The sequence below is a fragment of the Pseudorca crassidens genome, chromosome X (genome assembly GCF_039906515.1).
Source record: "Pseudorca crassidens isolate mPseCra1 chromosome X, mPseCra1.hap1, whole genome shotgun sequence".
Lineage (NCBI taxonomy): Eukaryota > Metazoa > Chordata > Mammalia > Artiodactyla > Delphinidae > Pseudorca > Pseudorca crassidens.
This window is the reverse complement of record NC_090317.1, coordinates 4,030,113-4,054,848: the sequence shown is the minus strand read 5'-3', so window position 1 is coordinate 4,054,848 and position 24,736 is coordinate 4,030,113. Positions and strand designations below refer to the sequence as shown.

Here is a 24,736-nt window from a genome sequence, read left to right as displayed (position 1 = left end):
TGTTGCCAAGGTGGGGGAAGAAAACAAATTTCCCTCTACACTTCTAGGTTCTTGGCTGAGATGCCCCTGTAATAAAAAGACAGGATTAACAGGAGAAAAACAAACAGATGTTTAATAACATGTACATCTCCTTGTATACGTGGGAGAGACCCCAGAATACTGCATAACTCTCCAAAATGGCTCAAGCTACCAGCTTAAAGGCCATTTTCAGCTAAAAATAAAAGAAGATGTTGGGGGCGGGGAGTCAGTTGTGGGGAAGCTTGTTATGCAGATTTGAGTCCTGGCTTTCTGCATTGATAAGAGCTCCTAGAAATTTCAACTCATCCCTTTCTTCCCGGTGCAAAGAGGAAGACACACTTACAAATGGAAGTATCTCTTACAGTAGAGTAACTTCTGTTGGTTTTCAGAGCTTCTCCTCTGTCTGCTGTTTCTTAAACATAACCAGCTCAAAATAATCCTTATGCCAAGGAGGCATAATTTGGGGTGGCAAATTCAGCTTCCCTTGTCCTACATAGGTTTTAATTTCAAGAAATATCCCATATGGGCATAGCACTTGAGCAGTGTTACACAGTTGCCTTTTTGTAGCCATTTCTTATTGGGAGCCAGTAATGGCCATGCTTAGAATGATCCCTGTAGTAGCTTTAAAAAGAATTAAGCTGTGCTCTATGTCAGACATTGTTCAAGGTCTTTTTGACTTGTGAGTGCATTTCGAAATGAGAGGTTAGTGACCTGCCTGCTACTGTAGGCTATATGAGTAGAATCATGAGATGGCAGAGTCATCTGCCCATTATGGGCAGAACCCAATTCCTAATTAATCTGGATTGTCCTCCATCCTTTCCTTTTCTTTTTTATAAACTTATCTATTTATTTATTTTTGGCTGTGTTGGGTCTTCGTTGCTGTGCACGGGCTTTCTCTAGTTGTGGCGAGCCAAGGCTACTCTTTGTGGTTGTGCTCGGGCTTCTCACTGCAGTGGCTTCTCCTGTTGTGGAGCACGGGCTCTAGGCACGCGAGCTTCAGTAGTTGTGGCACGTGGGCTCAGTAGTTGTGGCTCGCGGGCTCTAGAGCGCAGGCTCAGTAATTGTGGCGCATGGGCCTAGTTGCTCCGCGACGTGGGATCTTCCTGGACCAGGGCTCAAACCCGTATCCCCTGCATTGGCAGGCGTATTCTTAACCACTGCACCACCAGGGAAGTCCTGCCTCCATCTTTTTCTTAAGCCTTTCAGTGTATCATCCAATTATCCATTCACCAGACGTTCATCTAGAGAATCCTATAGGGATACACATTAATAGAAATATGACACCTGGTTCTGCCCTCAATGATCTAAATTCTAGTCTGGGAGATAAGATCAAACTGCAAGAAAAACAGATATAGAAGAACAGAAAAAGCATCCTAGGAAACCTTCCCAATGGATAGTCTCACCTTACCTGTCACTCCATGGGTGCATGTAACATATCTGCTAGGCTGGTTCGCTGCGGTGGTGACAGTACTACAGAGAGAAAAGACGACCTAGACATCAGAAGATAAGGGTTCAATTCCTGATTCAGCCATTTACCAATTATGTGACTGGGGGAATGTTATTTTACCATGGGGAGCCTCAGTTTCATTATCTGTAAAATGGGAGTGGTAATAATCTCTGCCAGGCTACCTCATAAAGATATATGATAATGCTCAAAGGAACCTCGTTTGTTAATATATTGTCTGTATTCATGCAATAGAATGAAACTTCTGTGAGAGCAAGGGTACTCTTGTTCATCAGCATATCGCCAAATACCTTGAACAGGGCTGGCCACACATAGTAGGTGCTCATAATAAATATTAGATGCACAAATGAATACTGTATGTTAAAGCACTCTATTATTTTTATAGCACTCTTTAAATGTCTGGTAAAGGGATTTCAAGAACAGTATCAACAGGTTGGATGTGTAGACTCTCACTTTGGTTTTCAGGCTTCCATGTGATTTTGCTTGAAAGGATTTTCATGTTCCGTGGACTATGCAGGTATTTAAGTTCTTCTGTAACATGGAGATGCTGTGAACACATATTTTCAATATGAAGTGCTGATTTTTCTATTGTATTTTCCAACTCTTGCTCATTCAACAAGCTACTTCTGTGTAGATAAAACTTTCTCCCTTCTGGAGATGTACCTCTGCTTAACCTAGCATTCTGTTCAAGACAGTAGGAAACAGTGAGGAAATGAGGTAGAAGAAGGTTAATTTAAATAGAGCAGTGCTCTGTTTACACACAAACTAATTTTCAGCTATGCTAGGAAAAAAGGCCAAGGCATCCATATAGCTCTGGCCATCAATCTGACATCTACACAGCTGACAGCCGGACTTCATCAGTCAGTCAACAAATATTTACCCAGGATCTGTAGTGTGCTATGTGTGAAGAATCCATTCCTTCAACTTAATGTTCTGAGGAAAGTTGGATTAAAAAAATTCTCACTTTATAAAATTTATAAAACCTAAGTAATTTTAACATTGAAAGGTAAGTTTTTTAAAAAAAAATTCATAATCTTATCACAATGGCATAGTTGCTATTTAATTTTGCTAATTTCCATTCAGTATCAGTCTACCATCACATCTGTTTTTTACTTAGTTATAATGATAGCTTGCCTAATACTCCATTCCCTTTGGCTTTCACTTATCACTAAATTCTACCTATGTACAGTCCCAAATTTAATCATTTCAGTAACTGTACAATATACTATGGAATTGAAGGACTTCTGTTTCCAATCAAGATGGAGTGACAGGACTAGATTGACTTTCCTGCCCAAAACAGCCAAAAATAAAAGACAAAAATATATGAAATAACAGTTTTCAAGATAATGGACATCAGGCAATAAAGGACAGGGACTCTTAAGAGATGGGAAACGAAAGGTCTTGCCTTAGTTATAGGGAAAAATTAGCCCTAGGCTAACTATTGCTCTGGTTCTGACTATCTATCACATCATTAAGGCAAGACCAAAGGGATCAAATCAAGTAATTTAACTACATTCCAGAACAAAGATGAAGAATGTTTATAGGATGCAAAATTATCCAATACCCCCAGAAGGTAAAATTAACAATATTTGGCATTCAGTCAAAGATTACCAGGCATTCAAAAAAAGCAATAGTAATATGTAACTCTTCTTGAAGAGAAAGCCCAATCGATAGGAACTCACGCAGATCAAACACAGGTTTTAGAATTAGTGGACAGGAATATTAACATATGTGTTACGTATGTTCAGAATTTTAAGTAGGGACGTGGAAGATGGGGAAAAATCTCAAGTTGAAATTTGAGCAATGAAAACAACACCAGATGGGACTGATGGCAGATTAAACATTGCAGATTTAGTAGATTGGAGGATTTAAAGACAAAGCAATAGAAATTCTCCAAAATTAAACACAAAGAGAAAAAAGTTTTAAAAGAACAAGAAAAAAGAAAAGAGCATCAATTAGCTGTTAGAAACTCTTCAAGTGGCCAAATATATGTGTAAATGGAGTCTCCGAAGTGTAGAGGGAAGTACAGAAATATTTGAAATAATAATGGCCAGAGAATTGTCCATGTTTGATAAAAGCTATAAATCCAGAGATTCAAGGATCTCAACTAAACCTAAGCAAAAGAAACATGAGGAAAACCACACAAAGCATACACTGGCCCCTGCCAGGGATCATCATATTTTGATCTGTCAGCTGTTACTATGGACAATGCTGTATTCAAAAAAGGCATGTTCTGTTGAGAACAGCTGTTAACTGGCAAGGAGTTGAGAACAAGGCGATGTATTGAGAACAAAGTTCTTTCCACAAAACCACCACCTCACCATTTGAACAGCAGTGGCTTTAAGTAGTAGCATCAATGCCAATCCAAAGCAAATTCTTCCTAATTGACTCTGTCCCAAATACTTTATTTTAAATGATGAGTTTAGGTGACTTGTGTTGCCAGCTTCTGACATTCTGTCATCCATCCCTAGAGATCTGTTGTTCCTGGACGGTGTTGCACTACGCAGGCATTGTGGCAAAATTGGAGCTTGTACATTATCAGGTTGCTTTTTCACTCAAATCCATTGTGCCTGGAGCTGGTAGACTGTTCTTTAGAAGGAGCTGGCTTTGAGCATGTACCAGGGGCTGGGTGGGGCAGGAGAGCCATAGTATATATCAGACTCAGAAGCACTCTGCCCAAGCTGATTATGTGTTAATGAGGAGGACAGGACAAACCTGAGTTAGGGAGCAATCATGAAAGCATCTGCCATTGATTTTACACCTACTGTGTGCTGAGCACTTAATCATGTGTTCATTCAACAGATACTTATTGTATCCAGAAAGTGGTCTAAGAAGGTCAGCCCTAACTCAATCTAGGGGTGTCCGGAGTGGGGGGCGTGACATGGTACTTAGGATTAAGTTTTATTGAGGACTTACGTGTCAAGCATTGGACTAGGTGCTTGACCCCCACAGTAACTCTACAAGGCGTTATTATTCCAGTTTTACAGATGGTGAATCTTGGATTCTTGCTATTGAAAAACTTGCCCAAAGTTACATAATAAGTGGCAGAGCCCAGATTAAAACCAAGGCCTGTCTGGTCCCAATATCTATGCTCTTCCTACACAGTGAAGCATCTGCCTTCAAATCAAAGCTCTTTGTTTTCTCATATTGTCCTATTCTTTGTTTCATGACTTCCTTTTCTTTATATTTTTGAGCATTTTAAACATACCTAGTTTTAAAGGCCATTTTAGATTCATTTATTAATTCATTGACCAAATATTTATTCAACACCTACTTTGTAACATACACTGTTTTAGGTGAGGGGAGTAGATACATCAGTTAACAAAACTGAAAAATTCCTGTTCTAGAGGAGCTTACATTCCAACAGGAGGAGATAGACTTAGATAAACAAGATAAGTATAGTAAATAAACAAATCATATATTAGAAGGTGAGAAGAGCTATTGAAGAAAGTAGAGTAGGAAGCAAAGGATTGGAAATGCAACAGATGGGGGAGTGCAGTGTTAAGTATGAGCAAAGATTGAAGGAGGTGAGAAAGCTAGCCATGAAGATATCTGGGGGAAAATTCAAGAAGAGGGAAAACCAGTGCAAGGCCTTGAGGTGGAAGCGTGCCTGGTATTTAGAGGAATAGCTGGAGCAGAGTGAGCAAAAGTGAGAGTAGGTACGGATGAAGTCAGAGATGTCATGGCAGTTGGGTCAAGTAGGGCCTTGGAAGCCATTGTATGGATTTTGGATTTTACTCTAAATGAAATCGGGAGCCATTGGAGAGTTATGAGCAGAATGATGTGATATGTTTGGTTTATTAAAAAGAGTCACTATGTTGAGAATAGGCTGTGGGGAGCAGAGGCAAGAGTGGAAACTGGGAGCCTAGTTAGGAGGTTGTCTCAGCAGTCCAAGTGAGAGATGATGATGATGGCTTGCACCAGGGTAGTAACAGTGGAAATTGTGAGAAGTGGTCTCTTTGTAGATATATTTTGAAGATAGAGCCCTTGGATTTGCTGACATCGGATGAAATGTGTGTGAGAGAGAGAGAAGTTAGGGATGACTTTAAGGTGCTTGACCTGAGCAACTGGGAGGATGGTATTGCATTAACTTTGAAAACAGTGGGAAGAATTTGCAGGCTTAGGAGTGTTTGTTGGGAGGTGTAATACAGGGTCTCAGTTTTGAAAATGTTTGAGAAGCCTACTACATAGTTAATTGGAAATGCAGAGCTGGCCTGGAGATAAGGATATGGGAATCATCAACATGGATGGGTCTTAAAGCTAAAAACTTGGATGAAGTGACCAAGGGAGGAAGTAAAGATATAGATAAGGACGAAGGACTAAGCTTGGAGCACCCCCAACGTTAAGAGATCAGAGAGAAGAGAAGGACTCAGCCTTGAGACTTGAGAGGGAGAGACCAGTGAGGTAAGAGGTAAGCCAAGTGAAGAAAGTATTTCCAGGAGGAGGGAATGATGACAGTGCCAAACACTGCTGATAGATTAGGTAGGTTGATGACTCAGAAGTGACCATTAGATTTAGGACCTGGAAGCCATTGCTGACTCGGAGAAAAGTTTTGATGGAGTATAGATGGGGGCAGGGAGATAACATCTGATTGAGTAGGTTTAAGAGAAGATAGTGGAATTGGAGATGTTGAGGACTTCCCTTTGAGAAGTTTTGCTCTCAAGGGAATCACATAAACAGAGCAGTAGGTGGAGAAGTGGTGGGATCCAGAGAGAATTTTTAAAATTTATTTTTATCTTGCTTTGGCTTAGTTTTATTTTATGTATTTATTTATTTTGCCACACTGTGTGGCCTGTGGGATCCTAGTTCCCCGACCAGGAATCGATCCCAGGCCCTTGGCAGTGAAAGCATCGGGTCCTAACCACTGGACCACCAGGGAATTCTCCAGAGAGAATTTTTTTTACCCTATTTTTAAAGAAACTTTATTTTATTGCCGTAAGAGTCATAACATGAGATATACCCTCTTAACAAATTTTAAGTATACATTATTGTTGACTATAGGTACAATGTTGTCCAGTAGACCTCTACTCTCTAGAGCTTATTCATCGTGCTTTTGATCATTCCTATGACTTTTAATTTATTTCTGTCCTTTTTTTTTAAAGGAGTGCATTTGTAAAATTCTATTCTATGTTACCTAGGGTTTTCCCCATGGCTATTCAATCTGTCATCTTGACTGGAAGCCCTATGGCACTTTTTTTTTCCAAAAAGTAAAATGCAAGCATCTCTTAAAAATTTTGACATTAAGCTAATCAAGGGGAAAATGTGAAAATTGGGGGACATACTTCTGGAGTGCCACCCCCACAATGTACACTCCCTTCTAGGTCACAAGAGCATCAGGTATTGGAGGCTGCCTTGGAAGCCTGCTCTGTGTCTAGCCTCAAAGGCCATGCTTCTCTTTAAAATCCTTTAGTGTATTGTTCATGGAAACTGTTATGGAGTAAAAGTGAATCCAAAACTCCTCTTGAACTTGTAAAAGCTTATCGATTGCCTTCCTGCCCCCATGTATGCATGTTCATTTCATCTTTCTTTTTAGCTTCTAGCTGCCTCTCTTGAAAGACTATCTTCAGGCCTTCGTCCTAAATTGTATTTTAAACTGGAATCTTTTAGCTTTCAAAATAGTTTCTTTGCGTTGTTTTTTCCCAAGCCATTTTCTATTACTGCACATGATTCCATCAGTTGAGATCATTTAAGCTCACTGCATTTATATTGATGGGCTAAAAATTATGAATGCACAAAAATGGACATCTTAACACCCAAGTATATACATTTCTATTGAAAATCATCCAGGAAGCAAGGAGCTAGTGATTAAATTGACATATGGCTATGATAAAGAGCAGAAGCAAGAAGACACAGAAAGAGAGGTCATATCCTATCTCAATGAATACCACCCCAGCAGAATATCTTTCTAAATAATGAAAAGATTGCCACATCCCCAGAAACATATTGCTTATCTTGAAGAGTACAAAACACAATGTACTTGAACAGTGAAGTTGCACAATTTCCTGAAGTTCAAATGCTGGGATTTGATCTGGATGAAAGTGCTCCAACAAACAGCTTCCTTAAGGAAAAATGAGCATGAGTCTATGTCTTAATCCAGTCCCAAACAAACAAACACACAAACAAACAATTTTTTGGCAGAGATGTACAAGATTTCACTGATAAACCAGTTACTTAAATTTCATATGAGCAGTGAGCCCCAGCCTATTCAGAAAGGATCCAGTTGTTACGGAAATGGAAGTGCATCACTAAATGGGAATATAATGTATATGGTTTAAAGTAAAAAATGGCTTAAAGTGAGGTACTAGGGTTAGGGAGAGTGGTGCTGAATTTGAAGTCACTGGATTATATCACTCACTCTGCTCCTAACTTGCTGTATGACCTTCTCCTCTTTGACACTATCAAATGGGGAAGTTGCACTAGAAGCTCCCCAGGGCCACTTCCATCTCTCTGCTACTATATATTAAAGGTACTTTTGCTACTAATACTTTCAACTTTAATTTGTGTAAAAAACATGAAGTGGTTAAACAGCCCCCCAATCATCCTCTCCTTTCTCTAAGCCTAGCCTGTACATGCAGGACCTCTAGAAAAATGGCCCCATCAGTGGGGGTAGTTCTCCTACAGCCTTCCCACTTCTCTGAACCGGCATGCTACCAGCACCTCTGCAGTGCATATATATATATATATAGCCACGGCCTTTGGTTGGCACACAGTTTTCTTATGCTTGTGCTTTTAGCACATCTATACTGTATTTCTCTTCTGAGTTTTGACGTTGGATAGCATGTGGCACCCATAATCTTTTTTTGTTGTTATCTTCCAGCAATTTTTTTCAAGTACGTGTTTCATGATGGTTTTGTGTTAGGTATTCAATTTATTGAAACAATCTTAGAAATGAAGTGAAACGCATCAAAGTTTGTGTTCTGCCAGTTTCTTGTTGTTTTATATATCTTTGTCACCAAATTGAAATGTCATCTTCTCCATCCCTTTTGGAAATTCCTAGGGTCGAGTTAATGTTGTAATGGTTGACCAGTATGGATCACAAGAATCTGCTCGTGTCATTAAAAGAAAGTCTTTTACATATTATGACTCCAGCACATCCACCTTGGAAACCATACCTGAACCACCAGGTGGGTACATTTGGACATTTGGATGGGGACTCTCAGAAGAAAAATAGTGGCCTACAGAGTAGTTACAGTTTTTCAAATGAAGATAATGTTCTATTTATAATGGTGTGAAATTGCAAGAGTGATTTCTAACTTTCTTCATCTTCTGTAAATTTTTTGAGATGATGATTTGAGAGCAGTGAAAATGAATATCTTATCAATGGTTCAAGTGCTTCGGAATGGTATTATTCTCTCCCACTTAATTTTTTAAAGTTTTTATTGAAATATAATATGTGGAATCTAAAAAAATGATACAAATTAACTTATTTACAAAACAGAAATAGACTCACAGACATAGAAAACAAACTTATGATTACCAAAGGGGACTGGGGGGAGAGAGAAATTAGGAGTATGGGATTAACTGATAAGACACCACTATATATAAAATAGATAGATAACAAGGACCTACTATATAGCATAGAGAACTATACTCAGTATCTTGCAATAACCTATAATGGAAAAGAATCTGTATATATACATATACATATGTATATATATATTATATACATATAAATTATATATATATATATATATATATATAAGTAACTGAGTCACTTTGCTTTACACCTGAAACTAACAAAACATTGTAAATCTCCCGTTTAATTTTAATCTATAGATTGGTGCTAGATCTCAGTCCTAGGAGGAGTAGCATCTTATCTTCTCATACTTGTGCAGCCTCTTCTGCTATGGTATAGTAGTTGCAGTCCAAGGAAACCTCTTGTTTTTTAAAAACTGTACTATAAAAAGAATTCTTAGTAAAGGGCGAAGTGATAGTCTCTCAAAAACAATGATACTTACTACAGGAGTTTCAATATTAAAGACATTTCATAAATATAATTGTATAAAAAATACGAAACTTAAAGCAGTGGTGGATACATAATGCAAATCATGTCCTCCAATTAGCTGACCTTATCATACTTGTATTGTGGAATGTCCACATATAGAAGTAATGCTTCTATTTTTGAAATATTCTAGTTAACAGTTCTTCCATTATTGCTGTCAATCTCAAAGCTTTGTTTAAAAAATCCTTTCAAAACAAAACGGGGACAAAGTCCATGAACCCATTATTGTGATTTCAAAAATGTATAAGAGCAATTTACTTTACGCACAGTAAAATCCACTCTTTGGGGTGTGCAGTTCTTGACAAAGGCAAAGAGTCATACATCCATCACCACAGTACCAAACAGAACAGTTATGTCACCCCCCCAAATTCCTTTGTTCCGCCTCTTTGAACTCAAACTCTGTCCCCCATCCTCTGGCAACTATTGATCTGCATTCTATCTCTGCTTTCCTTTTATCAGAATGTCATGTAAATGGAATCATACAATGTCTAGCCTTTTTTGGTCTGGCTTTGTTAAAAAAAATAAATTTCAGATTCATACATGTGTGAGTCAATGGTTCATTCCTTTTTTCTTGCTGAGTAGTACTTAATCTTATGAATGCACTACAGTGTTTTCTGTGTGTGTGGTTTTTTTTTTTAACTCATTCATCTGAAGAAGGACATCTGGGTTGTTTCCAAGTTTTTGGTGATTATAAATAAAGCTACTGTAAACATTTGCATAGAGGATTTTTGTGTGCCTATATATTTTTAATTCATTTGGGTAAATTCCTGGGAGTGGGACTACTGGGTCATATGGGAAGTGCGTGTGAAGAGAACTGCCAAACTCTTTTCTGAAATGACTCTATAATTTTGCATTATTCAAATAATGTTCTCCACTTTGCTTTTTGTGGCTGCCGAAGGAAAGTCATGTCACAACACCTCCAAGAGCGCCTTCAGGCACTCCCAAGATCCCACATTCTGGGGAACCTAGTTTTATAGAAGTGATTTATGACTAGGTTTGATCTGGTTTTATCAGTTGGAAGGTACCAAATTCCAGAGGCAGAGCCAAAAGAACTTTTATAAAGAAAAGACACTTAACACGAATGGGTTGGGTGCCTGCTTATGCTTGGATGGATGGAGGTAAAGTGAGACATTCCCTTCTTTTACTTAATTTTCAAATACGAACAGATTTTTTAAACAATTTTTTAAAAATTAATTAATTAATTAATTTAATTTTGGCTGTGCTGGGTCTTCGTTGCTGCACGTGGGCTTTCTCTAGTTGTGGCGAGCAGGGGCCGCTCTTTGTTGTGCACGGGCTTCTCATTGCAGTGGCTTCTCTTGTGTGGATGGAGCACAGGCTCTACGTGCACAGACTTCAGTAGTTGCAGCACGTGGGCTCATTAGTTGTGGCACACAGGCCCAGTAGTTGTGGCTCGCGGGCTCTAGAGCGCTGGCTCAGTCGTTGCGGCACACAGGCTTAGTTGCTCCATGGCATGTGGGATCTTCCTGGACCAGGGCTCGAACCCATGTCCCCTGCATTGGCAGGCGGATTCTTAACCACTGCGCCACCAGAAAAGTCCCTCAAATGTGAACAGATTTTTAAGTAGTGTTCTGTATTACTCCTGGTACCTGGCACACCTAATCATTAATATGGAATAAAACTGGACTTTCCTGTTTTTATAATTTATAACAGGAAATAAACAGAGAAATTTGTGTAATCTGTTTGATAGTGTTAGTACTTTTGCTTTTTTCATCATGAATTCCACTGTCTTTTCTTCCTCAGCACCATTATCTTTGCCGAGCTTTGAAGTCAAAACTGAGGTGGAACATGTGGAGCAGATGGACCACATGGGTGAGATGGAGCAGGTGGATGAGGAGAAAGAGGTGGACAAGGTGGACCAGGTACCCCAGGAGGACCGGGAGACCATCTCGTTCCCCAGTGTCACTGCTGACGTCGGAAATCAGGTATCTCTGGGAGCCTTGCTCCACATATTCGTCTGTACCACTAACCTGCAAAGCCCCGAATTTCCACTCTTGTGCTCAATTTCACTTTGCAAAAAGCATGCTCTTTGTTTTTTTAAACTGTATCACCGTTTCTGTTGTACTGGATTTTCTGATGCAGCTGAGAATCCAATGGGCTGTAGCCAACAGGGAGATTGGAGGTTCTCTAAGACCAAATCCTGTTCTCCTCTTAATGTGAAATATGCAGAGACACTTTGTGCTTGAGAGAAAGTTCGAGCCAAATAGGAAGCTTAAATACTAAGAAAGGGCACTATTTTTAAGAGCTGTGCTCGTCACCCGTGAGGGGATGCTAACTATCCCATGGGAGGATGACTTTCCTGCCTACCCATACCAGCACTGCCTACCCATACCAACACTTCCCCACCACGAGCTAGGTTTCCACAATGGAATTGTTATTAGGTTAGAAGCATCCCTTTCAGAATGTTAGATATATCCAACCTCCAACTGTCAGCACCAATGTATGGTTCAAGGCCAAATCAAAACAGTTGGATTAACTATTCTGTTGCTCTTCTACCCCCAAATTTGTGTACATAATCACAAATTTGGGTGATCATCTTTTATATTAGACAGGATTATTATAATCAGGATTGGCAGCCAAGATAATGAGTTTATGGTCTGTTATGTGGAATTGTATGCATTAATTACCAAGCCTTAGACGAGGCTCTTCATTCCTAATGCCAAAGGCATCCTTTTCTAATGAGAAGAAATGAGGGCTGGAAAATAGTTGTTTGAGTTTGGCCCCAGTACTGTGACCTTGGCACATCCCTGAGCCTCAGTTTCTCCAACTTGAAATGGTCTGCTTGCCTTGAAGGGATTTTTAGACTGCTATGAAAATTCTTTGAACTATTTAAAAGAAAATTTCTGTAGAAATACATTTGTCTTTATGTCTCTATCATGCTAAAAAGTTGTGGTTCCCCTTTCACTGTTGATAGGTTTCTCTTCTCCTTCGAATTAATTTATATTTAAACTTTAAATATAACTTTACTTTAAAATAGTCAAAATAACCAGCAATGCGTGTGTGTAGCCTGGCTCTGCACGTGATAGTGTAATAGGCTTGTTTCTGGGTGCCATGGGTTGACAGACTGGAGTGTACCCAGAAGATTGAGAGCAGGGTGGAGAGGGGCTGGAAAATGTCACATTGTCTTTAGTGGAAAGCACTGGAGAAGGGAGACTGGGACGGACAGGACAGCTTCATCCAAATAGCTGCAGGGCCGTCCTGCTCCTTAAGTGGAAGATATGTCTCCAATGGATCAAACTATGGCAAAGAGCGAGCAGCTCAGGGTGGGCAACTTTCTTGCTCCCTTCAAGGAAGTCCTTCTAGATGGGTTAGGTTCCCCCCCCAGGTGGTGAACCGCCTCCCCTTCAATGGAAAGGTTTGAGCCAAGGCTTGGTAGCTAGTCTGCCAGGGACAGCAGAGAAAAGATTCCTACCTGGAGAAGTGAGGGTAGATGTGATGACCTGTAACGTTTGTCTCTTCCAGTCCTGAGTTAAGAGATTTTCTTTTGTCTAATGAATGCCTGCTTTCTTAGAGGAAGATATGCACTATATTGTGAAAGAAGGACAATTGGGCAATTTTCAATGGATTAAAAATAACATATAATTTTTTACTCCAAATGAGAAAAAAACAACTTGAATGTTTTTTTTTCTCTCTCTCTTTAATAACTCAGCTATATGTTTCCACTAACCATAAATAGGTTGAAGGACCACAGTATATCTTCTTTTTGTCTTTAGTGATTGCCATGTGGGTGTACCTTTTTCTCATCATTAATATGGGGATTGTGGATTGGCACTGTGACTCTCTCGTCTTGTTATACACACAGTGTCTAGCACAGATCAAGGCAAGCAACAGTTGTTTCTAGGTCCTACTTACAGCTCTGACAGCTCTTTTCCAAGAATCTCACCTCTTTGCTGTCTCCCTCAGCCAGTCAGTTGAGAAGTCCTATCCGCTTCCTTAATTTCTCTAAAATGTGTCCCTGCATTTGGACTTTTAAATTTTCTTTTTTTTTACTTCCAGTTTTATTGAGATGCAGTTGGCATTCAGCACTGTAAAAGTTTGTGTGCAGCATGAGTTGACTTACATACATCATGAAATAATTACCACAATAAATGTAGTGAACATCCATCATCTCACATAGATACACAATTAAGGAAATAGAAAAAAACTTTTTCCTTGTAATAAGAGGCCTTAGGATTTACTCTCCTAACAGTTTTCATATATAACAGACAGCAGTGTTCATTATATTCATCATGTTGTACATTCCATCTTAGAACTTATTTATCTTTGACTTGGAGTTTGTATCTTTTGACTGCCTTCATCCAGTTTCCCCACCCACCCCCTTACCCACCTGTGATAACCACAGATCTGTTTTCTTTTTCTACGAGTTTGTTTCTTTGTTTGTTTTTGAAGTGTAATAGACCTACAACACTATGTTAGTTCCTGGTACACAACACAGTGATTTGATATTTCTCTACATTTCAAAATGATCACCACGATAAGTCTAGTTACCATCTGTCACCATAGAAATATATAATTATTGACTGTGTTCCCCACACTGTACTTTTCATACCCGTGACTCATGTATTTTGCAGGTGGAAGTTTGTACTTCTTAGTCTCCTCACCTTCTCCTCTAATCCCCCACTCCCCTCCCCTCTGGCAACCAACTGTTTGTTTTCTGTATCTATGACTCTGTTTCAGTTTTGTCTTTATTTGTTCATTTGTTTTGTTTTTTAGATTCCACATTTAGTGAAATCAATGTATTGGTGTCTCTCTGTCCTGACTTATTTAACTTAGCTTTATACACTGTAGGCCCATCCATGTTGCTGCAAATGGCAAAATTTCATTCTTTTTTAAGGCTGAGTAATATTCCAGTTGTATATATGCTGCATCTTTATTCATTTATCTATCAATGGGCACTTAGGTTGCTTCCATATCTTGGCTATTGGAAATAATGCTGCAATGAACATAGAGGTACCTATATCTTTTCTAATTACTGTGTTTCTTTCTTTCGGATAAATACCCAGGAATGGAATTTCTGGATCTTATGGTAGTTTCATTTTTAATTTTTTGAGGAATCTCCATACTGTTTTCTGTAGTGGCTGCACCAGTATACATTCCCACCAACAGTGCAGGAGGGTTCCCTTCTCTCCACACCCTCACCAACACTTTGACTATTTGTTGTCTTTTTGATGATAGCCATTCTCACAGGTGTGAGGTGGTAGCTCATTGTGGTTTTGATTTGCATTTCCCTGAAAATTAGTGATGCTGAGCATATTTTCATGTGCCTGTTGGCGATCTGTATGTTTTCTTTGGAAAAATATCTATTCATATCCTCTGCCCATTTGGGGGTTGTTTGTTTGCTGGTTTTTTTTTAACATCTTTATTGGAGTATAATTGCTGTATAATGGTGTGTCAGTTTCTGCTGTATAACAAAGTGAATCAGCTATACATATACATATATCCCCATATCTCCTCCCTCTTATGTCTCCCTCCCACCATCCCTATCGCACCCCTCTAGGTGGTCACAAAGCACCAAGCCAATCTCCCTGTGCTATGCGGCTGCTTCCCACTAGCTATCTGTTTAACATTTGGTAGTGTATATATGTACATGCCACTCTCTCACTTCGTCCCAGATTACCCTTCCTCCTCCCCGTGTCCTCAATTCCATTCTCTACATCTGCGTCTTTATTCCTGTCCTGCCCCTAGGTTCTTCAGAACCATTTTTTTTTAAGATTCCATATATATGTGTTAGCATACGGTATTTGTCTTTCTCTTTCTGACTTACTTCACTCTGTATGACAGACTCTAGGTCCATCCACCTCACTACAAATAACTCAATTTCGTTTCTCTTTATGGCTAAGTAATATTCCATTGTATATACGTGCCACATCTTCTTTATCCATTCATCTGTTGATGGACACTTAGGTTGCTTCCATGTCCTGGCTCTTGTAAATAGAGCTGCAATGAACATTGTGGTACATGTCTCTTTTTGAATTATGGTTTTCTCAGGGATTATGCCCAGTAGTGGGATTGCTGGGTCATATGCTAGTTCTATTTTCAGTTTTTTAAGGAACTTCCATAGGGACTGTATCAATTTACATTCCCACCAACAGTGCAGGAGGGTTCCCTTTTCTCCACACCTTCTCCAGCATTTATTGTTTGTAGATTTTTTGATGTTGAATTGTATCAGTTCTTCGTATATTTTGGATATTAACCCCTTACCAGATATATCTTTTGCAAATATTTTTCTCCCGTTTGGTTGGTGGCCTTTTCATTTTGTTGATAGTTTCCTTTGCATTGCAAAGGCTTTTTAGTTGGATGTAGTCCCATTGGTTTACTTTTCCTTTTGTTTCCCTTGCCTGGGGAGACATATCCAAAAAAAAAAATTACTAAAGACTGATGTCAAAGAGCATACTGCCTATGTTTTCTTCTAGAAGTTTTATGGTTTCAGGCCTTACATTTAACTCTTTAATCCATTTTGAATTTATTTTTATACAAGTTGTGATATTCTTTGGCATGTTGCTGTACAGTTTTCCCAACACCATTTATTGAAGAGAATGTTTTCTCTCTGTTGTATATTCCTGCCAACTTTGTTGTAGATTAATTGCCCATATGAGTGTGGGTCCATTTCAGAGCTCTGTATTCTGTTCCATTGATCTATATGTCTGTTTTTGTGCCAGTACTATTCTGTTTTGATTACAGTAGCTTTGTAGTGTAGTCTGAAGTCAGGGAGCATGATACCTCCAGCTTTGTTCTTATTTCTCAAGATTATCTTGGCTCTTCAGCATCTTTCGTGTTTTCATACAAATTTTAGAATTATTCTAGTTCTGTGAAAATGCCATTGGTATTTTGATAGAGATTACATTGAATCTGTACATTGCCTTGGGTAATATGGTCATTTTAACAACATTAATTCTTCCTATCCATGGGTACAGTATAGCTTTCCATCTATTCATGGCATCTTCAGTTTTTTTCACCAGTATCCTATAGTTTTCAGCATATAGGTCTTTAACCTCCTTAGGTTTATTCCTAGGTATTTTATTCTTTTTGATGCAGTTGTAAATGGGATTATTTCATTAATTTCTCTTTCTGATAGTTTGTTGTTAATGTATACAAATGCAACAGATTTCTGTATATTAATTTCGTACCCTCAACTTTACCGAATTCATTTATAAGTTCTGGTAGTTTTTTGGTGATGTCTTTAGACTAGGTCCTGACAGGGAAATCTATGGGGCTACGGTGGTCCTGGAGCTGGTGTCTGCCTGCCAGTGGGCAGGGCTGGGGCCCAGGGGGTCTTGAGGCCAGTGCCAGCTCCTGGTGGACAGGTCCATGTTCTGAGCCCTCTGGTGGATGGGGTCAGGTCTTGGGGTAGCTGGGAGCTCAGGTGGTCCTAAGGCAGCAAGCCTGCTGGTGGTTGGGGTCTGAGTCCCTATCTGGCTATTGGTTTGGCCTGAGGCGTCCCAGAAGTGGCACCTATAGACTGTTGGGCCAGGGCTAGGCTGGGTCCTGGGGCTAATAAGCTAGAGGGAGGCCTCCAAAATGGCTCTTGCCAGCACCAGTGTCCTTGTGCCAGAACCCCATGGCTGCCACCAGTTTCTGTGTCCCAAGAGTGACCTACATTTGCCTGCTGCCTCTCTGGGAGATTCTCCAAGATCAGCAAGTGGGTCTGACCCAGGCTCCTATCCAATTACTGCTTCTGCCCTGGGTATCAGAGTGTGTGAGAGTTTGTGTGCATCCTTTAAGAGTGGAATCCCTATTTCCTATGCCCCCTGGCTCTCCTGAAAGTAAGCCCCACTGTCCTTCAAAGCAAAATCTTCTGGGAGCTCATCTTCCCAGGGCAGGACCCCCAGCCTGGGGAGTCTGATGTGGGGCTCAGACCTCTCACTCCTTGGGGAGAACCTCTGCAGTTGTAATTATCCTCCTGTCTGTGGGTCACCCACCCTTGGGGTATGGGTCTTGACTATCCTGTGACTCCATCCCTGCCACCCATCTCTTTATGGTTACTTCTTTATATATGTAGCTGTAGAAGATCTTTTCTGCTGGTCTTCAAGTCTTCTGATCAACAGTTGAGCTCAGTGTCTTCCTACTCTGCCATCTTGGACACTCCCCTGACCCTTCCTTTCTGTTTCCTGTTTCTGATCTGTTTTAGGCCCCTGTTATCTCTACCTTGAATTACCTCTACAGCCTCCTAACTAGCTTCTCTCTGACTCTAAACTTACTTCCTCCTGTCAGTTCATCTTCCACACAGCTGCCAGAAGGCATGTTGTACAACACTGATGTGAGCATGTTACTTCCCCAATCAGATTTGTGTTTTAGAACACTCCTCCTGGCAGCAGTGCAAGGTGGCTGATGAATAAAATTCAAGTTCCCCGGCCACCTAAATGTGTATGGTTTGCACAATGCTCTTTTCCTGGCTTCCCTTCCACGTGTGATTTGCCTCATCCCTCCTTTCCAGCCAATCCGAAGCATTAGTTTGTCCCCCAACACATTCTCTAATTTTATCAAGCTTTACATTTGTTTATTTCCAGATCTGAGGCTGGTACTCAAGTTAAAATTAGATTTCTAGGGCCAAGCAGAAAGTATTCCACCAAGTACTATGGTTGTGTATGGACAGTACCTACTTGATCGGGGACTGTGAAAATCGGATCTGTGAATTCTGTACAGTGCTTAGACGAGTGCCTGGAATAAAGGAAGTGCCAGTTGAGCATCCTTCTTCTTCCTGCATTGCTAGCAGAGGCATCGATAAGTGTTTCCCCGTGTCTCATTTGTGAGCTGACCTGCTTCACTCTGACTCTTTCACTAAGGACTTTGGGAAGGTTACTTCATGTCTCTGGGCCAATTCCACAGCTTTATGTTTAGGGGGAAAATTAGACTAAATGATCCCCGTAATCCACTTCTGATATAGAATTTCTGGATTCCCTAACCATTTCTTTAAACTTTCTAGTAGTGAATGAAATCAGGGTTGGAGTGTCACTTTTCTCATTCTCAGTCTTTCAAAACTTGGAAATAAAACAATATGGTAGAATTTGGAGAACCCAATGGCCCTGTGTATGAACCATAAGTGATTCCTTCACACAGTCACTACACCCACCGCCGTCCGTCATATGGTACGTCAACAGACGGGAGGAGGAGCTGATGAAGAGGTTCCGGGAGCAGCTGGAGGAGAGGACGCAGATGCTGCGGGGTGAGATCTGGAACCAGAACCACGCGCTGGAAATGTTGAAGGAGCAGCTCCAGTCAATGCAGGATTCCAAGTTGCAGGTCAGAGGCCAGTTCTATGTAAGTGGCGGAAGGGAGAGGAGAAAGGGACCTTGACAGTCTTCAAGGAGTTAGTCAATAGGGCCTGCTAATAGCAACAGCTGCTGCCTCCAGGGCAGCATGGGACATCTGGAATGATCTTCAGCAGGGACTTACGGCTTTGCTCCTTTTCTCTTGGCTGCAAGAGCTGGGATGGGCCCAGCCAGGCCCTGGCAGTGGCAGATGTGGCTCATGTACAGCCAAGGCTTCCTGTGGGCTGGCCTGTAGGCAGTCTTGCTCCATGACCAGCATGTCTTGTGCCCTAAGGAAAGCTGTGGCCTCTGAATAAGACCTTTGTGGTACTGTGTCCTTACAGATTCAGCCATCTACCTCACGCCACATTCGCAGTCCTGAGCCCCAGCCTTTGGAGCCAGTGCCCAAGAAACAATGCATTGGGCCGATGCATAGGTCCCTCCCAGACTGCAAGGGGGCCAGGCATTTCTGTGGTTCCTGTTCATCCTACTCCTTCCGATTCCCTGAGGAGCTTCAGCAGCCCTGTGACGCCTCTTCCCAGGTATGGAAAGCCTGTTTCATCTGTGTAGCTGAAAGGGGATTTCATTTTCATGAAAATGTGGGCTCAGCTGTTTCTCCTTGAGGGGCCAGTGGCTACCCAGTTGGCTGCAATTCGTTTGCCTGAGATAAAAATATATCCTGGCCAGCCAGACCTGGACACACACGCACATGTGCGTGTACATATGTGCTGCACCGCAGATTCTCACAGCCGGGAGCACGACTGCAGCTCGTGCCCAAACAAGCAGACAGTCACCCGAGAGGCGGCATTGCTGTTGTCTTCCACCCTTGGGAGAATGGAGTGTTTGTGTTCCATTTCTGAGAGGCTCTGTTATCTCTTTTCTTTTGACACAGCAGCCCGCTCAGGAGCTGGTGCAATACCTCCCACAGCAGGCGGGGCTGCAGGAGCAGTCACAGCAGCATAATGTTACTGTGGAAAACCGTGTGCTGCAAATACTCGTGCCAAGCCAACCTAACGTCTCCTTGCCCCTCGATAACACCCATATGTTTACGTCGATGCAGCACATCACGGTTCCTGTCCAATTAGAAGCTGAGCAACAGCCCTCCAGCAGCTATCATGGTGAAAACCCTGGGGGCCAGGAAGGCAGGAGTCATAGGTAAGAAGTGCATGGAGTGGTAATAAGGGCTGAGGTCACTGCTCTCCCCTCGTGGCTGGACACCATACCTGAAACCATGGGCGACTTGCCCACGGGCACCCAAAGTCCCCTCATCCCAAGCAGTGTGCTCCCCCTCATCCTGCTCTGCGGCCACTGAACCCCGCCTCCACAGGCGTGGCGCATAGCCGAGCACGCCTTGATGGAACAGAGGCATCTCCATGAAAATAAAAGGACTAGATCAGGACGTCTCCAAGCTAGGGAATGAGCATGCCACTCTTGAAATCACTTGACTTCACGCACCCAAGCCCAGCCTCACAGCACAGGGTGTCTATAGTAAAGTCTTGAGTGTCCCCAGGTGAATGACTCCTGGCTCCTAGCTTCCTTCTTCCACTTCCCTGGGATCCGGTGGTCACAGTAGACCAGGTGAAGGGGTCTCCAGGGCACTGACGATCTCTATGGGGGAAGCAAGTGTGAAAGAGTTGCTAGATTGCCATTGGATGCCTAAAGAGCCAAGAACACAGAAGGACCAAGTCCTGGGAGGCAGTCTGAGCACACGAACACATTTTCTGCTCAGGGATAAAATTTTTGGCTCCAAATGCCAGAGAAAGAAGGTTCTGCTCAACAGTGAAGGGTTGTGTAGCACATTCTTGGCACCCAATAACTAGTTTTGAATGAATGCCAGTTCTCTGAGCAGGTCTTCCAGAGCCCTCTGGATTTTCTTCTGCGTTCCTTTAGGATCAGTGTCCCTGACACGTGGGGTGCGTTAGTGCCATGTTTCCCACTGGCCTGATCATCCGAATCAACCTGAAGAGGTTGTTAACAGTACAGATTCAGAGTTTTGGATGATGCTCAAAAATCTCTGTTTATCACACGACCTCCAGGTTTAGGGTGATAGAGGGAGCCCCAGACTTAGAGAAGGAAAACAGGCCTTGCAAGCTCCTCTCGGCCATGAGCTCCTTCAGTGACGAAGGGCACGTTCCTGAATTCGGGGTAGGTGAAGCGACACAAGGCCACAGAAGTTACCATCGTGGAAGAACCAGGACTGTCCAAGTAATAGAAATAAAACCACTTGATATAAATGACTGATTTTTCTTAATATTTACATTCGCTTTACTTTGGCAAATTGAGACTTATTCGGGCCAAAGTGAGAGTCCAAGCAAATGAATCCTGATTCAGCCACTCGAAGCATGTTCCTTGAGCACCTAGTGATGAGCAAGACAGTGTCTCCTGGGCCATCGTTCCTAGACCCGTGTCACTGTAACATGTTTCTTCTCTTACAGTTTTCTTCTTGAGGACCAGCAGGGGCCCTGCCTGAGTCCATTGCTCCTGGCACATAACCCAAGCTCTGAGATGATTTCTTCTACCGTCATCCCTCAGTGTCAGATAAGTTCTGACTCAAACTTAGTCATGCTGCAGATCCCAGAGGATTCCAACCAACTTTGTCAACAGCCAGAAGACCCACAGCATCACCTTTACTTCCAAGTTGAAACTTGGCCTTCCAGTGAGCAGGCCTCCCTGCAGGACCAAGTTACTTGGGTTCAGGTATACACCCCCTTCTCCTCTGCCCCCCGGCCCAGGTCAGGAAGTTCTGCACCGAGGCTGGACCCTTCCCCATATGTTCCGTGTGTGAAATCCACACTTCAAAGCTCAAAGAAATCTGAGGGTGGGTACCCACATGGGGTGGCAGTCACGGCTGAGCAAAAAGATTCTCTAGGCTTCCATGGAAAAGTGAGCTGTCCTCGGCGATATTAAAGGCAATCTGATTTGGAAACCTCTCACAAATATGTTTCCTGGGCAAAATGAGTCCTGCCATAGGCTGAGCTCAATGCCCCAGCCCAGACCCCTTTCTGAACTTCCGGATCTTTCGTTGTGCTACAAAATCCTGAGTGGATGTGCAAGGTATCCATCCATGGGGCGCCCCGTATTTGGCAGGGCAGACCCCACCTTGGGGACCATCTGTCTTGGCTGTGTTGCTAGGGCAGTGGCGGGAGCTGGTCCAGATGGCAGTCACATAGCAGGTTTTACTTCCCGGGGACACTCCCAGCAGGCCCCTTGGGGACCACAGACTCTCCATCTGACTAACAGCATTTACAAAGGGTGTTTGTCGGGATTCTGGCTTTAGAGATCTTAATAGAACTTAACCTCTTAAAAAAACCTAACAACAAGGAAAAAAAACAGTAAACTAAGGCAGAATGAAGGGGATTGGATATTTTAAATGGCTATGATTAACTTCACATAGACCTCTTGACCAGCTGGGCCACCAGCCCTCCAGAAAGTTGGTCCATTAGAGGGACTGCCCACACGAAGACATCAGATGGTCAGTGGGTCCTGTGGTTCAGTTAGCAAGCCAGGCTCTGGTGAGAGCCTTCCTCATGCCTGCTCTCAAGGCCCTTACCCTCTGGACGGGCCCTGAGAGGCAGAGCAGGCTGAGCAGATGTCCCAGGGAAGTGGGGAAGGGAGGACCCCGCAAGGTTGCACAGATGGGAGAATGCAGTGGACCAGCCAAAGGTAGGACTGTGTTGGAGGCCCCCTGTCCACGAGACTTCAGGGGCTCCCCACACCCTGCTCGGGTTCGTCTTCTCCAAGCTCTGGACCCTCCCTCTCCCCGGGTCCCCAGACACCTTTGGCTTTCTGCCCCTAGCGCAGCCCTGCTCTTTCTGTCTCCTCTACCTTCTCCTCCACCCTCTTGAATTCCACTTGTTGAAATCTTATATCACCTTCAAAACCCAGCCCAAGGGGTCCCTCTTTCTCCAGCAGAAAAGATTCGCACAGCCCACTCCTTGGAACACCATCTGTGTGTCTGTCCCGCCTGCCCTGTCCACAGCCCAGAGTGGGTTGTTACCTCTCCCTGTCTCATTGCTCAAGTGAGCCTGGTAGCTGCCAGTCAGGCTCAGTGTGGAAGTCACCTAGCCTGAGCAGAATGGTGAGGGCCAAAGGTAGGGGCAGGGAGAGACCTTCTAAGGCCTCGGCTGGCCATGGCTGGTAGGGAACTGGACCGGGAGGGCCAGACACGGGGCCCAGTAGCCTTAGGCATTCAGACAAGTTTGGGAGAGCCCAGGACTGCTTCTGCTGGTCTTTAAGGCAAGATGCCATTGGGAGAGAGAAACAGGGGTGATCCCATTTCCTTAGCTCCAACTTCTGCCGGCACCTTGCAGGCTTGTGTTCCAAAGACCTGCTTCTCACTGGCTTGCTGACTCGGACTAAAGGGATTCTCCCACCGCTGCAAAATGGGCCCAGGCACTCTAGCAAAGGACTCCACTTTGTCCCCCTTTTTCCCGGCAGGTACCAACCCCTGAGACAGAAGTCCAGGCCTCTTCAGGTCTACAGATTATCCAAGACGACACGGAACACGGGCCAGGCCAGATCTGCTACTTCATGTCTGCAGCGCCGTCCAACTCGTACGAGTAGCAGCGCCACATGTACTTTCCTCTCTAGCCTCGAGAGAAGAAGGGGAGACAAGATGCTGAGGCCTGCATGACAAGGGGACCTCCAAGGCGCACAGAGTCCCCTGGAGTAAGGGGTAGGGGGTGGGGTGGATCCTTTATTTTCTTTTCTGACAAGTTCTTTTTGTAATTGTTACTTGAGCACAACCTGTTCTTTGAAATCATGCTACAGAGGCAGCCTGTGATCCCTAGCGTGTGCTGCCCAGCCTCGCAGACACCGATTCTACCATGGGCAGGCAGGCTGCGGAGTCTGCTCAGGGTAGAAGAGCCTTTTGATGACAAGAAGTATTTTCCAGCATGGTTTGCAATCTAGTTGGAGCTGTTCCGTATCAGGCTGTGAAAATTCCGAGGCCTTGGCCTTGACGATCAAGGTCGGCACTTCCTCCACAGTCAAGCTGGGGAAATGCATGGAGAACAGCAATCCAACTGTGGAAAAAGCTGAAACCAGGTCAAAAGTTTTATGCTAAAGTACTCACGGCTTTGCTGCTTAATAAAAATTGTGTTTTACTACAACTCTCTGTGAACTTATAACTGACTTTTGGAACCTAGAAATGGTACCTGCCTTCCTGAGTGGCTGTGTGCCCAAGTCTTCTGGGTAGCTGAGGCCCAACACAGTTGGCCTGGGGCTACCCACTCTGTGTTGACTGTGCCAATGCCTAATACAGCCCGTGAGAGGTGAGCCTGGTTGCTCGAGGGCACAGTGCCCATTTGCTTTGCGTGCAGGTTCCTTCTCTTCTTTCTGGCAGGAGTACTTCCTGGAGGAAGAGTGATTTGCTCTCCGTCAAGCACCAAGGAGAGCATCTTCCCAGCTGTCTGCACAGAGGCGGGGAAGCAGGGGTGGGGGGGGGGGGCTTGGATAACCTAGCCTGAAGTCATCATGTGCCTTGAATGTCAAGTCTTAAAGTAATGAACCATTGCAGGAAGAAGGCAAAGGAAGCCCCAGTCCCCAGTGGCAAGTTACAATAAAGGGGACAGTGAGGCCACATACCCACAGGAGAAGCTTGACACCCCCCAGGTAGCCTGATCTCTACCAGGGTGCTGTGGACTGAATGGGTCCCCCTCAATTCACATGTTAAAGCTCTACCGCCAATAGGACGGTATTTGGAGGTGGGGCCTTTGGGAGGTGATTAGCTTTAGATGAGGTCGTGGGGGTGGTGCCCTTATAGTGGAATTAGTGCTCTTAGAAGAAGAGACACAGAGAGCTTGCTCCCTCTCTCACCTTGTATGCACAAAGAGGCAGTCACATCAGCTCACAGCAAGATGGTGGCTACCTACGAGCCAATAGAAGAGGTCTCAGAATAAAACCTACCTTGCTATCACCTTGATCTTGGTCACCTTGACAGCCTCTAGAACTGTGAGAAATAAAAATCTGCTGCTGAAGCCACCC

General features: G+C 43.1%; 1 protein-coding gene across 1 annotated transcript in view; it reads left to right on the top strand.

The window, feature by feature from the left end:
- Positions 1–23,787, top strand: part of PASD1 (PAS domain containing repressor 1) — a 188,124-nt gene extending 164,337 nt beyond the window's left edge. Inside the window, exons 7-13 of the mRNA XM_067723970.1 lie at positions 8,481–8,607; positions 11,247–11,428; positions 18,561–18,743; positions 19,096–19,293; positions 19,644–19,906; positions 21,187–21,448; positions 23,189–23,787. Coding sequence (XP_067580071.1) covers positions 8,481–8,607; positions 11,247–11,428; positions 18,561–18,743; positions 19,096–19,293; positions 19,644–19,906; positions 21,187–21,448; positions 23,189–23,314 — 1,341 coding nt within the window. The 3' untranslated portion in view covers positions 23,315–23,787. The remainder of the gene's footprint in view (positions 1–8,480; positions 8,608–11,246; positions 11,429–18,560; positions 18,744–19,095; positions 19,294–19,643; positions 19,907–21,186; positions 21,449–23,188) is intronic.
- The last annotated feature ends 949 nt before the right edge of the window (positions 23,788–24,736 follow it).